General features: G+C 37.5%; 1 protein-coding gene across 1 annotated transcript in view; it reads left to right on the top strand.

The window, feature by feature from the left end:
• Window positions 1–16,739, top strand: part of IFT80 (intraflagellar transport 80) — a 29,895-nt gene extending 13,156 nt beyond the window's left edge. The window contains exons 8-19 of the mRNA XM_029962322.1: window positions 3,423–3,602; window positions 4,845–4,963; window positions 5,463–5,537; window positions 5,973–6,136; window positions 8,052–8,116; window positions 8,554–8,689; window positions 9,060–9,207; window positions 9,627–9,798; window positions 11,434–11,523; window positions 11,619–11,791; window positions 12,918–13,041; window positions 15,473–16,739. Coding sequence (XP_029818182.1) covers window positions 3,423–3,602; window positions 4,845–4,963; window positions 5,463–5,537; window positions 5,973–6,136; window positions 8,052–8,116; window positions 8,554–8,689; window positions 9,060–9,207; window positions 9,627–9,798; window positions 11,434–11,523; window positions 11,619–11,791; window positions 12,918–13,041; window positions 15,473–15,586 — 1,560 coding nt within the window. The 3' untranslated portion in view covers window positions 15,587–16,739. The remainder of the gene's footprint in view (window positions 1–3,422; window positions 3,603–4,844; window positions 4,964–5,462; window positions 5,538–5,972; window positions 6,137–8,051; window positions 8,117–8,553; window positions 8,690–9,059; window positions 9,208–9,626; window positions 9,799–11,433; window positions 11,524–11,618; window positions 11,792–12,917; window positions 13,042–15,472) is intronic.
• Window positions 16,740–18,265: the final 1,526 nt, after the last annotated feature.

The following is an 18,265-nucleotide window of genomic DNA, read 5'->3' as shown; positions in this document are numbered from 1 at the left end:
CAGTTCCCTGTCCCTCCACTGGTGTGAGTCAGCCCCGAGCACAGATTGACCTCATTGTCTCTGTGGGTTTCCTGTGGTTCTGCAGCTTTTTGTTGCAGCAAACCTTCCTTATTTGGGACTTTTATGGGCCCATTTGCTCCCTTTTTTCTTGGGTTCGTTGCTCTTTTTGGGGAAAAAATCGCTGTGGGGGTTTTGGGCACCTTCAGTAGATCCTGGTTCACCTTCCCATCAGCTTGGGCTGGGTTTGTCAGGGATTTTAAATTCCTGAAGAGGAGCCTTTCGGGCTTATTTGAGAGGATAAAATCTGCTTTATTACTCAACTCTTAAAGAAACAAAGCCAACATTACAATTAATTAAAATGAAAATTACCAGTAGCTGGTGCCAGATGCTTTATCAGCTCCCAATCTTAATTTATTACCTTCAAATCCTGAATTTTTCCTGCAAGTTCCTTTGCTGACATTGGCTGTAAATAGTTACTGAAGGAGAAGCTTTGCTGGGATGGAGGCAAAAGCAGGAATGATTCCCATCCCACCAGTGATGGAGTTTGAAGAGAACCAGACCTGGCTTTTACTGGTCAACACAGACATTTTTATTGTGTCTGATGTAATGGGGCTGTAGTGGCAAATTGCTCCCCAGGGAGCCATCAGGACAATAAATATCTATATCATTAACTCTTCTCTAGCATGTGTGTTCAGTTTGGGGCAGAATTACAGCAAATTCTCGTGTTCTTTCTACCTGGTGACTTAGTTCTCATGTTAAAAATGAGAATTACAGATCTAACAGCAACTTTAGAAGCTTCATTTCTTCATTTAGAAACCACTTTTGCTCCTGTAGCATTAGAAATTATATATATATATGTGTGTATATATATTTATATATAAAACATCCTACAGAATAGCAAACAGAATATATTTAACGTTGAAATTTGTTGCCTTGTTAATGCCAACGATCATTAAACCTGCAGAGAGCACCAATAAAATCCATATATTGAGATGCAAAGCTGGCTGGATTGATGGATATTCAGCTTTTCAGGATGGGATCACTTGGATGGAGGGCAGTGCTTAAAAAGTTCATTTATGTCAGCTATTTCCTGTGGCTCTGCTGCTTCCCTTGACATTACTGAGCAGGTCAAAATATTTACACAGTGAGAGATGGTAAGAATGACTGAAATTCCCTGATTTCCTCCTTCCCCACTCCACTCCCACAGCAGGATCTTGGAAAAAGGACCAGATCCATCTGCTCCAAAAGCAGGAAAAGTGTAAGCCAAAATCTAATATTACAGGTAATGTTGGAACAACTTCATGAAGTCATTCCTGGAGTCATAGTCATACCTATTTCAAAAAAAAAAGAAAATCAGTGTATTTAGGAAATGCTATTTCAGATTTTGAAGTTGTTCCTGTCTTAGAAATGGAGAGCTAAATGATTTTTGTTAGAACATTTTATATACATGATAAATGCCCCAGACATCTGCAGGGACTATGAATCATTGGAGTGGTGGGATTTACACTTGGGAGCTTCGAAAAGAATTGGAAAATAAAGCTTTGAATGGCTCTTTAGATTTTTATTTTTTGTTTTTAAATATAGGTTATGATCTGGAAATATCTTAGGATTCAATGACCTGGGAAAAAAAGGCTTATGGTTAAAAGAATAAAGAAGTAGATTTGGAATTGGTTTTCAACAGTCTGACTTAAGACATCGAATCTCTTCGTAATGAAAAATTCATTTACTGATGCTGCTTAAAAAATTCCAACCCTGCAAATCTATTGAGGACAAGAAATCGTTCCTAGAAAATAACCAGAATATTTTTAATCCCTTTTTATCTTCAGTGGATCTGTTACATGTGGGAAAGTAGCTCCAAATCCACGTTTTTGGAGCTCCTTAAATCAAATCAAAGCCATCAACTGGTTCTTTGTTGGTGGCTTGATGTCCCTTTATTCCTCCTGACTCCGGGGTGGATTCCTGATCTGAGGGAAATGATCTTGTGTGTTTGGGAGGATCCCAGTTTCCAGTTTGGAAAAAGAAATTCCATCCAGTGTTTTGGGCAGCTGTGGCACACAGGGCTTGGATGGAGGTCCCAGAAAACCCTTGGAGTGTTGGTTACAACCATGGAAGAGCTTCTTCCTTGGCCATGGGGGAGCCAGGCATGGAATATTGTGGCTTTCATTCCCAGGGAGTGCTTTCATCCTGGTGAGACAGTGCTCCAGAAATCCCCACTTCTCCCCAGATCCATCCCCATGGATGGGCTGGGGTGTCTGTCAGCAGGAGAGGGGGATTTGGAGCTGGAATTTCAGTCAGAACTGACATCACCTTTCCCTCACCCCATGTGTAAAAGAGCCTCAACTCCTACACAATATTCCACAAACCATCAGCACAGCTCAGGCTTTGGATTCCAGCCCCTTTTGTTTCCTTCTTAGTCAGCTTTTAAGCCCCAACTCTTTTATTTTACTGTAATTTTGGTGATTTCACTCCTTGTAAATCACACGAAGGCTTTGGGTGAAGGTTTCGATTCTTGGGGGTTGCTAATTTTATGCAGCAGAAGAAATCAGAATATAAAACGTGTTACAAACATTAGGTGAGGATTTTCTTCCAGCTGTGTCCCCTTTGGTATAATTTCATGTATCCAAAAGTCAATCCAGTGTCTACTTACAATTTAACTTGGTTCTTCTTACTGATTTGCTTCTTAAGATTTCAAAGACAGTCAAATACTCAAGTAGTTCTCCAATTACTACATGTTTTTTAAAAAATATTCCATTACAGAGTAATGAAGAGGCAGCAGTTGAGATTTGCTTCTTGTTTTAAAACCTGGTTTAAAGCCTTCCTAAAATTCCACAAAAAGGTTATTTCGTTTTTTGTCCTTCAGAGATTAGAGGTGATTGGTGTGATTTCTGCATTTCTGAGTTGCAGGAAATAGAAAACAAGGGGCTTGGTCTGAAAAATCCTACTTTTGGACAAGGTTTCATTAATAAGGCTCTAAACTTCAGAGGAGTCTTGTGCATAAAATGGGGGAATTAAGAATAAAGTTCTTTGCTGGAGGAAATTTTTGATGCATCTTTCCCTTCAGTAACAACAGAGAGTAAATAGAATTATTTCTAAGTAAGTTCACTTGATTTTATGTGGTGATTGCTTAGATTTATAAATGAAAGTACACTTTAAATATATTATGAGTAGAAAACTGGTACCTCATGTGCTTCAGGCATTGTGACATTTTAATTTTGCTTTACTTGATGGTTTTGCTTTTTGTATCCCTGGTTTTCAACAGTCTGACTTAAGCCATCAAATCTCTTCGTAAGGAAAATTTCATTTATTGATGCTGCTTAAAAAATTCCAACCCTGCAAATCTATTGAGGACAAGAAATCGTTCTTAAAAAGTACCCAGAATATTTTTAATCCCTTTTTTTTTTTAATCTTTTGGTTTTTTGCAGTGGTCTTATGCCCTGGAGAAGCCCAACACTGGCAGCATATTTAACATTTCCTGGTCCATTGATGGCACCCAGCTGGCTGGAGCCTGTGGGAATGGCCATGTCATCTTTGCCCACATCGTGGAACAGCGGTGGGAGTGGAAGAACTTTGAGATCACATTAATTAAGAGGAGAACCATGAAGGTAAAATTACAGTTTCCAGCTCTGCGGGCTTTTTTTTTAATGCAAAATAGGAGTTTTAAACCTAAATTGTCCCCTGTGTTCCCAGACACTGACTCAGACATTCACTCCCTGAGCACTGGGATAAGACAAGATTTCCATTCTTCCAGCTTTTCCAAATGACACATTTGGTGTTGGACACCAGGCCTGTATTTTCAATATCAAAGCTGAGTGCCTAAATTCCTAATTAGGCCCTCGAATGCCCTTTTTTGCTCTTGCCTCTTTTCATGTTGGATCTGTAACTGGGAAGAATTTGGAAGAGCAGCAGTGCTGGGTGAGTTTGGTGCAGTGGGTGGGATGTGGTGAGTCAGTGTCTGGGAACACAGAGGACAAATTAGCAGGTAAAAATTCCCATTTTTTTTCATTTCATTCCCAGACATCGACTCGTAACAGATGGACTCTGGGAATGATCTCCAGAGAATCTGAATATGCAAACACTGAGGAAGTAAAACCAACCCTGAGGCAGGAGTAATATTTCATTTTAGCACTTTTAGAGTGATTTTATTCCTTTGTAGATTGATTTTATTCCTATACGTTCATAGAGGAAAATTTTGCCTGCAAAAAAAAAAGTTGTTGCTGCATTTTTTTTTTCTAAGTGCTACATTAATTATGGCCACAGCAATTAATATGTCTTTGGAAATGGTTTCCAGGGTTTTAGAAATAATTGACTTCAGTCCTTGTTTTGCAATTGGTTGTGTAATGGAGAGAATCAAAAGGAAGTTGCCACCCTCAGAATGGTGCCATCCAAAAAACCCCAACAGCAAAACCCCCTCCAAAAAACCCCCACAAACAAACAGGACACTTTTTTTTTTGTGTAAGGTGCCACCTTAGATTTTTAGCTGCCTGAAAACTTTGAGCTCAAAGGTCTGTGTTGATTAGAGGCAAACGTTGTAATTGGAGCAGATTTTTCGTGTGGTGGCAAAGGCACAACCTGCTCGTGGAGGTGTCTCCTGAATTTCCTGTGGAAACATTAAAATTTGTGCTCCAGCTCTTCCAGAAAACACATCTTTCCCCAAATCCTGGATTGTTGGGATGGGATCATTGAAATGTTGTATTTCAGATGTTCCAATAATCAGCAACCCAGTCTTAAAATGGGAATTTTCCAATGTCTGGATGATTTTCTCAAGAGGAAAAAAAGATGATATTTCACTCATTAGTTTTTATTTCATCTGTTGGTGTTTTATTCACCTCAGTTTTCCTTTGTAGGTGCACAATGTCATTAATGATGCTGAGGATTCCTTGGAATTCCGGGACAGGGTCATTAAAGCCTCCTTGGATTATGGATATTTGGTTGTTTCAACTTCTCTTCAGTGTTACGTGTTTTCGTGAGTAAATACAAATCCACCTTCCTCAGGGTTATCCAACAGTTGTAAAACAGCAGCAGACACTTCACTGGAAGGACAAGAATTAATTGTAATTAATTTCTTTTGAATTAATTGAAATATTCAGTATCTCAGTGAGGTGACTGATCTGGACATACAGCCTGTGATGGGACACACAAGAAAAGGGGCTTTGTCCAACCTCCACATCACTGTAAAACAGCTCAGAAATATTTTAAAAATACCATTATTTCATCTAAATATGGTTTTGCTGTGTGCTGACACTCCTGGGTCAGCTGCTGCTGGTGTGAAAGGATGCAAAAATACCCATATTATGTGATTATCTACGTTACTTGGCTTCTAAATGCTGTTTTAATTTTGAAAACCTCCCCTTTTTAGGAGTGTTAGAGCATTAAAATATGTATGCTTTGCTTAGTGAATCCAACTCTGTGTTTGCAATGTGAAGATTAGTGGGTTTAATGCTGATTTTTTTCTTTCTTTTCAGGACAAAGAACTGGAACACCCCACTGATCTTTGACCTGAAGGAAGGAACAGTGAGTTTGATTTTACAAGCAGAAAGGTACTTTTTGGGACTTCTTGTAATGCTCTTTATTAAATGTGAACATAATATAACCATTAGATATAACTATTAAATATAAACATAGAACAGAAGCATTTTACAATATTTACAATATTTACAATATTACAAGCAGAAAATACAGATTTCTAACATATTTCTCATATAGTTAGAAATGGAAAACACATGAAAAAATCATAAATATTTCAAATAATAAATATTTCTCCTGGCAAAAGATAACATTCACATTAAAAATTAACTCTTCCACACAAAACTTCCAGAATACCCACAGGCTTAGAAATAATGGGGTTGAACCAGAAAGAGTTGCAGGATATTAAACAATTACCTTCACATTGTGAAAATTTCTTTGTGTTTTTCTGTATTATTTAGTGTTTAATTTTTTTTGCTGTTTGTTTTTTTTTTGTGGTTTTTTTGTAGGCATTTTCTTCTTGTAGATGGTGGAGGACTTTATTTATATTCATATGAAGGCAGATTAATTTCCTCTCCAAAATATCCAGGCATGAGAACAGACATTTTAAATGCCCAGACAGTGTCTCTGAGCAATGACACTCTGGCAGTAAAGGACAAAGCTGATGAGAAGGGTAAGTTCTCTGGGATTTATTAAAAAAAAAAGTCATATATTTATTGTAGAAATTAATATATTCACTCTAAAAATAAATTTAAATTCATATATTCACTGTAAAATTAATTGACGTTATGGGTCTTGCTTAAAATTGATTTAAAAAGTTAAAGAGAATTATAGATATATATATCACAGTTGAGTAATGGGTCAGAACCATGGAGTATTTGCAGAAAATAAGAGAAAAATAGGTTTTCAGTCCCTCACATGGGGTTTTTCTAAAACCTCAGCAACTTTTTGTGCTTTCCTGCTGCTCTTAAAAAGACTTCCAGTGCTTTAGCTGGGATAAATTTTAGTTCTCAGATGTTCTTTGCTATAGTTTTAATAGACTTGTATCTTCATAGCTTTATCTTACATTTGTATCTTTGTAGGTTTATGTCTTTTATAGATTTGTATCTTTATATATATATAAATATATATATATAAGTTTTATTTACAGCTGATGTGATGTTCTGTCTCAGTGCTGTGTCCTTGAAGGTTTTTATGCTCTTAAATGTTGTATTTTTGACACCAAAAGCTCAGTGATATTCCCTGATAATAAAACACATCTGTTAAAATACACACAATTTTCTTTCTCTGGGTGGTCAAAGGGAAGACAACGACCTTTATTAATATTTTTAATTTCTGCCTGGAAAAAAGATACATTTGAGGGTTTAAATGATTGAAAAACCACGTAGAGTTTTTTCAGGTAGGAAAAGAAAAAACCAACCCAACCCCAAACTTATTTCTGAAATCCCTCAATTGTAGGTTAATGAGAATTGAACCCATTTGACTTGTGGATTAGCACAGTGGGTTTTTTACACACTCCTTTAATCTCACTTCCTCCAGCTGCTCTGGGGGCTGTAAAATCGACTTGCTTGGGTAGATCTACAAATTTCAAGCCTAAAAGTGAGATAAAAAAGCACTTCTCAGGAACAACAAGTTTTCTTTTGTATGTTCAACCTTTTTTTTTTTTTTTTGCCTCCTCTGCACAACCAACTGATGGGTTTGAACACCTGCTCTGACAGTTTGGCCTTTTTTTTGTTTTGAATTCTGCCTGTAAAATCATGTGCTTTTAGTTACAGCTCTTCCTTAAAATGCTGCTTTGAGTGCTCACCCTGCCTCTAATTTGTGTGTATGTTCACAGATTGTATGTGTTTATAATTTATTTGTTTATTACACAGAAATATATATAAATATATGTATTTATAAAGAGGTTTCGAACACAGGGGTTTGTGTTTGTATAGAGAGAGATGGAAACAAAGAGAAAGAAACTTCATTTTTAGGCAAGTTGCAAATTGGAGTTTTCACTGGACACCCCAAAAAAACCAAATTATGTAGGTGGGGGTTTTTTGAAGGGTTTTTTTTATTAAAGGGGAGGCAGAGAGAGTGGAACAAGTGGTAAAGGTGCAAGAATTATATATGTCATATATGATATATATATATAAAATTCAAGCATCAAGGAAAATTCAAATATCAAGTAAAATCCAAAATACCTGGATTAACCAAGTATTTTTTTAGGAAGCCAGTAATTAATATGTAATATTAATTAATCATAACTGTGGCATCATGAGCAGAAGACTGAACTGTCCTGGAAGAAAATATGCATTAGGAATTCCAAATAAAGCAGATTATTAACAAAATAAACAATGTTTTTGAGGAATGTTTTCCCCAACAGTTCTAAGGACATCTTTTAATATATCTGACATTAAATCCTTTGGTTTAATTTAATCAGTCAGTCAATGGTATCACTTCCTAAACATTCATATTGACCAAAATTGTGGGTTAAGATTGAGTAAATCTGATATGGGGAACATGAATTTATTTATTAACTTGCCTCAGAATTTGGTGTCATTTCTGTTGCTTTTAACTAATTAACTGTATTTTTTTTTCTTCAGTTATTTACATCTTTGAAGCTTTATCTGGAAAGCCACTGGGTGATGGAAAACCTCTGACCCATAAGGTGAAGGATATAATGTCTGTTTTTTTATTATACTTAGAAATTAAGAATCAATAGTGGGTTTCATCAATAATGAGACTGTTAAAGGTTTTAAAACCTTTCTATGAAGGAGCTTTTCAGCTCTAACTGACTCTTATATTCACTCTTCTGGTGCATAACAAACCAGGGTTGCAGCTTTGTTTTAATCTGCATGAAATTCAGTTTATAAAATCACAGAATCATGGGATGGGCCTTAAAAATCATCGAAATCCAACCCCCTGCCATGAAAAGCTTCATTCAACAGAGACTTCATACACAAAGTGTCTCTTCCCACAACCCAGTTTATTCAGTGTTTTGTGCCTTATTTTGAGGAAACATCTATTTGCTTGAATGTCATTTGCTTTCTGGGACAGGAATGTCCAAAATAAAACTTGGAAATCTTCTTTTTTTTGCCTTTTCAGACTGAAATTGTGGAGATTGCTTTGGACCAGAAAGGACTTACGAGTGAGAGAAAAATCGCTTTTATCGATAAGAACAGAGATCTTTACATCACTTCAGTGAAAAGGTTTGGGAAAGAGCAGAAGATTGTCAAAATAGGTAAGAAAAAATTCAAATTCATGTTTAGGAACATGCTGGGAGGGAAATAGAGTTTTTTCTAGTACAAGAGTCAACATTTGGCTTTTTAATTAATAGTGAAATTCAACTTGAAAAAAACATGAGAAATAGTCCTTTGGCTTTCATAAGAGAGAGGTAGAAACTATTTTGGTACATTTTACCTGAATTCTGATCATTTTTATATAAATTCCATGTAAAACATGTAAAGCTGTCACAAACCAGGGGGTTAAAACCAGCCCTACTAAAATGAGCTAAAAATGATGAATATAATTACCCTTTTACTCCAGTTTGAGAAGGGTAACTTCATTTTGAAGTGTCTCATGGAAATGCATATTTTTGTCTTGAAATTAAGGGACAATGGTTCAAACTTTGGCTTGGAATGACACTTCCAACATCCTCTGTGGGATCCAGGACACCCGTTTCACAGTCTGGTACTACCCCAACACAGTCTATGTGGACAAAGATCTCCTCCCAAAAACCCTCTATGAAAAAGATGGAAGGTAATACATCATATTTTGATGAAAAAGGGTATATTTTCACTAATTTACTCAGCCCTTACCAAACTCTGTTCAGGTGAAGTAGAACCAAGGGGTTGCAACTCTTCAAACTCCCTTCACGTTGCCATTTCTGGATTAGGAAATGAGGGGGGAAAAGTGGGTGTTCTAATTAAATCCTAAAGTTTGGAGTTGAAATGATGATGTGCAGTTTGAAAGTAGAGCAGCATCTTGATGCAAAAGCAAGATTTTAATTCTGTCTCGTGAAATCTTGCCTTAGTTGCTTGGAAAAAAAAACAAACAAAAAAGAAGATTTGTTTAAATTGCCTGTTGGAAATTAAAAATAGAAAGATACGAAGTCAGGGATAATTTATATTTCTGTAGAAAGAAGTGAAGATTAACTTCCCTTTCCTTTCTCCCCGCAGTGAATTCAGCAAAAACCCCCAGATTGTGAGTTTTGTAGGGAATCAAATAACAATTAGGAGAGCAGATGGTTCCCTTGTCCACCTGAACATTTCCCCTTATCCCGGGATTCTCCATGACTACGTCAGGGCTTCCCACTGGGAAGATGCTGTCAGGCTGTGTCGCTTTGTCAAGGTAAATGCTGATTTTTGGGAATATCCAGCTGCCATTCCATGCAATATTTATGGTTTTAAGTATTTCTTTGACAGTTCTTTGGTATTGCTTTAACATCTGCAGATCAGATGTTGCATCTCGTTCCAATTCTTCTGGAATGGAAAATTCCATGGTTTTCATAATCTACTCTCATAATCATAATTTTGTTACCTAATCTACATAATGTCACCATTTTCATTATAAACAATAATTCTGATTTTTAGTCACCCCTGCTGGGTTGAACACAGGTACTCACAGAACTTAGTTCTGAGCTTAACTTTTCAGGACTGGGCTTTAATAAAACCAGTTAAGAGTGACCTTCATCTCCACAATTATCTCTTATTTTTCATATTTTCTTTCACTTGTTTTTGTTTTTTTCTTTTCCCTTGCTTGCTTTTATATATATTTAGGCAACAGCAACAGATGAGGTGAGTCTGGTAGTCTTTAAAACAAAACCAAATCCCTCCAAACTCTAGTTCCTTTATCCCCTTTACTCCTAGAAAAGAGTTTTCATTGTGACCTTAAATGTGCATTTCAGATATTCCTGTAATTGCTTTATAAAATCAATACACATCCACATAAGTTGGGTTGTAGAATTGGAATAAAGTCTTTATTTTCAGCATGAAGAGTCTGCTCATCATCTGATTTAAGCATCCAAATCAGGTTATTTTGATTTTTGGCAACCCAGGTAGACAGTTCAAAATATTTCCAATCAGGAATAAGAAAATGGAAGGATATTTCTGAGGGGGGGGGAAAAGAGCAGCAAGACCCATCAGGGAGCAACTCCTACAGACTTCCTCTGCATAATTTCAGTCTGAATTTTCCATGTTATCACCAAATTTTATAAATAATAGGGAAGTGGGAAGAAAACATGACAAAGATTTTTATGAGCGCTTGATTCTCTGAATAATCTGAATTCTCCCAAATTATGGACTGCCTGCAGGAAGGTTTGTCTTGAATTATGGAAAGGGTCAGTTGGGAGACACAGGAACACATTTAGATCATACTCAGTGTCTATTCTGATTTAAACCTCTTCACAGTGCAAATTTGTTTCCAAATTTGTTATTGAACATATTCAACAAAAATACTAAAACCCACCTAATTCCACGTGGACTAACAGGTCAAAAATGATGTTTTTCCTGTCTGAACTAGAGCTTTCAGCTGTGGTAGCCTAACTATGGGCTATATTAGAAAACATATAGAAAACATATTTTTAGATTAGAAATATGTTTGAGCAGTATGTCTTTGTCATAGTGTTGTCACTTGGTATCAAAATGTCATTTAGGATCTTCCTAAATGTTATTCTGAGTTCTTGGGGTTTCCTTAAGACTGTGTTAAAAAAAAAACCAAACAGACAGAAACAACCAAGCAACAGGAGCAATGAAAATTAACAAAAAAAAGGTGCAATATTATTATTACCCATAAATTTTTCTAATTCCTAGTTCAGAGAAGTAATTAAGCAGTGATTTTGTAATGGGAAACTCAGCCCATGGTGCCATGTATAGCATAATGAGAAAGGTATAGTTTCAGGACTTGTGTGCTTCCTTTGGGAAGCGATTTTTAGCATGACAATAAATATTTGAAGTAGGAAAAGCTGCTTTTTGGTTTTAATTTCAGGACCAGAGCCTGTGGGCGTGTTTGGCTGCCATGGCAGTGGCCAACAAAGACATGACCACGGCTGAAATCGCCTATGCAGCCATTGGGGAGGTAAGAAAATGGGCTTAAACTCCCAGTTCAACTGCTGCAAAGCTCGTTTTATTCATTAATTTCCCTCATTAAACTGCTGTGCTTCTCCTTGGCAGATTGACAAAGTCCAGTACATCAATTCCATCAAGGAGCTGCCATCCAGGGAGTCAAGGATGGCTCATATGCTGCTGTTCAGTGGGAACACCCAGGAAGCTGAGACTCTGCTGCTTCAGTCAGGCCTGATTTATCAAGCTATCCAAGTCAACATTAACCTCTACAACTGGGACAGGTGGGATTTCTGCAAACCAAACATGTTTATAAGCAGTTGCCCTGATTATTTACACCAGTTGTTTTCTTGCTGACTAATACTTAGCTGACTAATTTTCTGCCTTGACTCACCCAGGTCTGTGAAAAGATGAAGCAAATCATATCCTGACAGCAACCAAAAAAAGGAACATGTTTAACCTTCTTGTGCCATATTTAGATATTCTGTGATGAAAGTCCAGAACATGCTTGGAAGGATTTTTAAATAACATTTTGCTGTTTCATCACTGCTAACACAGAAAAAGTCCTTAGTGATGCCCCAAACTGGACCTGACCCTCCAGGAATTAGGGCTGTTTCGAAATGTCTTGTTGCTAAAAATAGACCTGTGGCTATTCAGGCTCCCAGCACTGTGTAGGTGGATAAAATATGAATTAGGCCTGAGAAAACAAAGCAGGAATTTCTCCTTTAAACAAAAGCCCACGTTTTCTGACGGAATCTTCTGAGGCCATTTACTCCTGGTATCTCTGCTATATTCACATCACATTTTGGGGGCAAAAGGTTGTTTTTTCCCCCACATATCTGTGGGTTTTTATTTTGTTGCCTGATTTGAAGCTGTGTCAGGGAGGTGTGTAGGCTGGATATCAGGAAAAGGATATTCTGTTATTTATATGTCATCTAAAAACTCTGTATATCAAACAGAAGTGTTCCTTTCTGAGAAGAAAACAGATGTGAGCAATGAATTATATTAATCCAATGACTAATCTTTCCCACCTCTACAATAGTTGTAAATACTATCGGGTACATACCATAGTTTATGTTCAGAAGCTATTCCTGACTGTAGAAAAGTTACTAAACATCATTATTTTTGCCATCTTTTATACTGAGAGGGCTAAAATATTCTGTATTTCCTTGAAATAAAAAGCCTCCTGTTGTCCAGCGAGTGACGTGGTGAGGTTGTCAACAGAAATAATTGTTGGATATTTTGCATAAAGTAGCCAATTTTAACCTCCTGTGACTGACACTAATGTGGAATTGCTTGGCACTGGGCTCAGGGATCTGTGCCTGCAGCCCCCAGGGTGTCCTTTTCCAACCCTGTAGTTGTGCCAGAGCATTTCTCCAGCCTGGCAACCCCATTTCTGCTTCATCCCAGGGCCCTGGAACTTGCAGTGAAGCACAAGACACATGTTGACACAGTCCTGGCTTATAGGCAGAAGTTCTTGGAGGATTTTGGTAAAAAAGAAACCAACAGGAGATTTTTGCAATATGCAGAAGGGGTAAGTGTTCCTCAGGATTATTCCTGATTTTTTGTGGGATGGGTTTGCTCTTATATTTTCCTTTTGTGGTTCAAATGTGAACATAAATATGAAGATTTTACATCTAAGTTTATGGTTTGGTGTGTGGCTGCTTGACCAGGAAGAGCTGGGCATGTGTTTTATTTGAAGGTACAGATACAGAAAATATATATATATATATTGATGTGTGTTTGTGTGTGTGTGTATATATATATAAATGTATATATAATATCTGGCAAGAGTTATAGAAATAAAGGCACAGTAGTTTTCTATAAACAAGGAGCTGGACCTTACTGTGGTTAAAGGTGTCTCTTTTAAATGTCTTCAATATTTTAATGTCATTTTATGGAGACCAACAATAACAAACTTTGAAGGTATCCAGATATTTATTAAGTGAACTACAAACCATTCTGCCAGATATGATAAACAGTTAAATATCCGTTGTCAGCAAACCCTGGGAACCCTCTCCATCATCAGGAGGTCACTTCAATTTATTACTATTTTTCAATGTATTAGCATTTAACAGATCTTAAAGACAGATGGGGGAGCTGTCTTTAAGGGCAGATCTTAAAGTTCATCAGGTTGGAAGTATCTTGGATTCCACTGGAGCCTTCCCACACATTTCCCTTCTGAGAGACACCCACATGTGCACCTTTCATTGAACAGCCCTCATGTCCTTCCTGCTTTTCCCTTCATTGTTCCTCAGCTTTCTGAGGGTGAAATTAGGAAAAGGGACCTTTTTATCAAATCCTTCCATCCAGTGGAGCTGCTGGATCAGGAAACACATGCCAGCTGTTAGCTCAGATCCTTTAATTGGACAATAAAGCTGAGTTTCTAATGGAAGTCATTAGTTTTTAACACTCCTGGGGATGTTTCCTTCCCTCAACAATGGACTGCCCAGTGTCTGGCCCCCAGTGAACCTATTCTGCAATAATTCACCTCAAAAATACAGCAGGATAACTGCACACATCCCAAGCACTCCCATCCTGCAGCACTTCCAGCTGCTGTGCTGGGAGTGTGTGTTCTGTCCTTTAAATCCACGATAGAGCAAAAATCACATTAATCCCCTGGCGCTCCCCAGAGGCACATTTCAGAGAAATGGGCACTGATTGGCTTTAAATCATCACCAAAGCTGCACATTCTGGAAGGATTTCTAAGCAAGGGGGTTTTTCACCTCACAGTCTTGAAACTTTGGGTCTCAGACTGCAGATTTCTGGAGTAAAGGAATCCTTTTCCACATCCACGTGCCAGAGGTCTCGTCTGCTGGATCTGAGGGTAAGAGGGAACCTGTTGAATGGAGTGGATTTTAACCTGTAACTAAATTTTCATTGCAACCTCATAAAGCAAAATCAGAAGGAAATCACAAGGGCACGCAAGAGAAAAGCCAGATTTTGTGCTGCTATCCCTTCTCAGGGATGAAAAAGGGTCTCAGCTTCCCTCTCACCACCTAAAACTCCTTCAGGCTTAAATAAGGACTTTTTTCCTCTTTTCTAGACTGACCTAAACAATGTACTTAATGGCTGTATCTATATTTTACCCATCAGTTTTTTAATACTTTTTATATATCCTGAGAATCCTGGACCCAGTAAATGCATCCTGAATTAAGGTATTATGAGCCTTTTCACCTGAGAACGTGGGCATTGCAGTAACATCTTCCCTCATGGAGAACCTTCCTTGTTATTCCCTGACTTGGTTAACGGAGGAGCAGCTACTCCAAAAACTCCCTGTGCAGCACTTGAAATCCTTTTCCCATCCCATCTTTGACAGGGTTAGTTCTCCAGCAGTGAAACTGAACTGCACAAATTCCAAATTCCATTTTTTCCCCAGTTTTTGGACATGTTTTTATGGTCATCAAATGCTCCACAATCCATTTTTTTTTTTCACATCAAGCATTTTTGGAAAGCCAGACAACTGTTGTACCTCGCATTTGTCCTGTGGATATTGTGCTGTATCCATGGGCTGAAGTTTCACTGACACAGAATACAGGCAGAAAATGACAATTCCAAAACATTTATTGATGCAGGAGGCAAACTTTGAAGCAGAAATCTGATTTCTGTTACAGCAGATAACTGGTGTAATATGCTCTCAGCTTACCCAGAGGAGACATCCCTCGTTTATTATTGATGAATTCTCAGTAACAGGACACTGATGTCATGACATTGAAACTAGAAGCAAGTTATTTTTGTGTTTTAATGTCTTATTGCCAGACACAATGAGATGTGTCCTGGTAAAATAGATCAAGCTTGGTTGATTTTAAAGGTGGAAGCTCTGTTAGAACTCAACTGTGCCTTCATATCTTCCATGAATAGAATTTAAATGCTCTGTAATTGTATCTTCCAATTGTCCTGCTAGTGAATAATTATCTGACCTCTCTCTAATTGAGCTCTGGGTATTTGCTTTTCTGTTCTTACAGCTGGAAGTGGACTGGAATAAAATCAGAGCCAAAATCCAGATGGAAATTGTTAAAGAGAGAGAACAAGCAGCAGCCAGTCCTGCAGGGAGGACCAGTGTGACTGTGCAGCAATAACTGACATTTTGGGCACCTTAACAAGTGCTTCTGCAATGTTTTGTGCTGGCATATTTTGATAAACATAAAAAAAAAAAGCCACAGGAACATTTAGTGGGCAACAGGAGTGAGAATTTGTGGAGATCTCAATGGCTGGGTGACACACAGAATTGTTTCTTCGCTCTCATTTTGAGCTGGGTTCATTTTTCTGGCTCCATTTTAGTCCATAATCTGAGAAAAAAGGGAAATTAGCTGTCCCTCTGCTCGTGGCTTTTGAATTGTCTTTGCCATTCAAATGACTTAACCTTGGTTGCCACTAATTTCTCTCTTTAAGCACCTAGTTGGGTTATTTCTGCAGCCTCAGGGACCTCTCCAAAGTCTTGTTTAAATTGTCCTAAAAGCAAATTTAGCAAACTGTAAGTATTGAAAATGTAAAAAAGGAGTTTGAGCCTGTGAAATACAAACCACTTCACTCCCAGTTATGGAAATACCTGTTTCTGTCAGTGCATATGGACCAGCAGGTTCTTTAACAGGTGATTTCAGGTGATTTCAGCAACTCAGGATTGTCACTGAGCAAACTATTTACCAATAAAGGGTATTTTCTGAGAGACTGTAAATTGTTTAAAATGCTTTGGAATGTGCTTTTAGGGTGGTTTGAGGTAAAACCAGCACTGGGGGTTGGTTTTGTAGCATCTGACATGAAAAACTGACAACAATATTCAAAATAAGGAAGAGCATTTCATGTGTTTTTTTTTTCTGCCCAAAGCACTTGATTTGCAAATATTGTTTTTACATTTGTGTTATTTCATCAAGATACACTTTTTCTTTGTTTTACATATGAAATTGGCTGTATATTTGAGATGTTTTTGCAGAAGTTCTTTGTGTGATAAATACAGGAGCGGGTTATTCATCACTGACATTGTTTAATATGTATTTTTCAAATGTTACCCTCAAAATATCTGTACATATGGGAAATGTCTTCTGGTTTGTAAATCATTATGTGACCCTTTTGTGCATAGTTCATAAATTTCTTAATAAGACCAAATAATAAATAAATAAAAAAGAGCAGAAGGATACAGATGTTTCAGGTATGGTTTGGTTACATTATTGCCCAGTGCAAAAACAGTGATTCTCCAGTGATTTAATATCCCTTAAAAACAAATAATCCCTTAAATATTTAAATATTTAAGCTTGATTTAAACCCTCATAAACCAATTCAAGAAGCAGGGATTAAATGATTGAAATTCTGTTGTTTGGGTGCTGGTGAGATGGATTAATTATTGGATTAATTATCAAATATAACCCCAATTTTGCCATTGCAGGGTGGGAGTTGAGTTCTTACACTTCATTTTACATCGACCACAGTAAATCCTCTCTGGTTATCAGAAAGCAGGTGGAAAAATATCTCTTAAAATGAGGTAAAAGTGAAAGCTCAGGTGAGTGTTTAAAAGCCCATTGCATATTTTTAATAGTTGAGGGGAAAAATTAAAAATATCTTCTGTTTTTTGGTATTTAAGACAATAAGACTTTTGAGATCTCTGTTTATCTGTGGGATTTTATCCTTTGGGGCTGGAACAGCTTTGAGTCTGAAAATTTGATTTCACACTTTATGTAGAACCATTTCCTGCAGAAAAACCCCGGTGATTGTTGCCTTCTTCACTTCAGAATAGTCAAAACTATAAAAAACCCAATTATGGAAAAGCTTGAAGCTTTCTAAAATTCAGTTCTGAAGTTTTAAATATATAGGTATTTATTTAAATAGATATATAAATATTATATAACCTAGAGATAAGGGGGAATTGTGGGAGACACTATTGGGGTTTATATTTTTAATGATATATATATATGGGTTTAATATTTTTATTGGATTTATATGTTTTTATTATTAAACCTACAAATTCTGAGGCTTCCACTTCTTAATTTTTGTGATGCCAGAGATGACATTTTACTCTGCAGGGGGAAGAGTTTGGGAGAAAAAAGGGGATTATGAATTGATCACATGGGAGACTCTCTTATTTCCAAAGTACATTTTTATTGATCCAGTTCAGTGCTATAAAATTTCCAATACTGAAACACAACCTGTTAATTTTAATTCAGGTGCCTTTGCCCTGCTGTAGATGGTTCTGATGAGAACTAAGTGCTTCATGGGAAACAGGGATGGGCTGGTGTGTCTTCAGGGAAGAAATTAAATGGGTGCCCAAAACTTGGAATGTTTTAATTATTCCTGTGTCTTTTGTGGCTCTGCGGGAATATTTCGCCTTATGTAAATGTGGGAGTTTGGAAATGCTCTAATTCTGTTCTAAATAAGCATTCAGGGCTTCTCTGCAGTGAGATGTGCCTTGAAAAGAGGGAAAGGAAAGGGCTCGTGGCTGCAGCTCCTGACAGGATCCTCCAAGTGCTCAATTCAAGCTGGGAAAAAAAGGGATTTCATGGAGCTTTGGGGCACAAACCGGTTCCATTCTTGGGAGAGCTCAGGTGAGCTCCTAATCCTGTAGGAAGCTGTGGTCTATGGGTGATTTAGGAGTAATTTGGATGCTCCCAGCTCATTCAGATGTGATGTCAGTGAGGATGGAGGTGGTTTCTGCCCATCCTTGGTTTATTTGCCTTGTTCCTGGCAAGTTTTCCAGCTGTGGGCAGTGTCGGCACCGGTGGCCTGTGCTGGGTTGGGATGTGCCCTTCCCTTGGGGCAGGAAGGATCCC

The sequence above is a fragment of the Manacus vitellinus genome, unplaced genomic scaffold (genome assembly GCF_001715985.3).
Source record: "Manacus vitellinus isolate BGI_N305 unplaced genomic scaffold, ASM171598v3 scaffold_45_pilon, whole genome shotgun sequence".
Classification (NCBI taxonomy): Eukaryota; Metazoa; Chordata; class Aves; order Passeriformes; family Pipridae; genus Manacus; species Manacus vitellinus.
The sequence above is the reverse complement of the archived record's forward strand: the minus strand, read 5'-3'. Positions and strand labels throughout refer to the sequence as shown.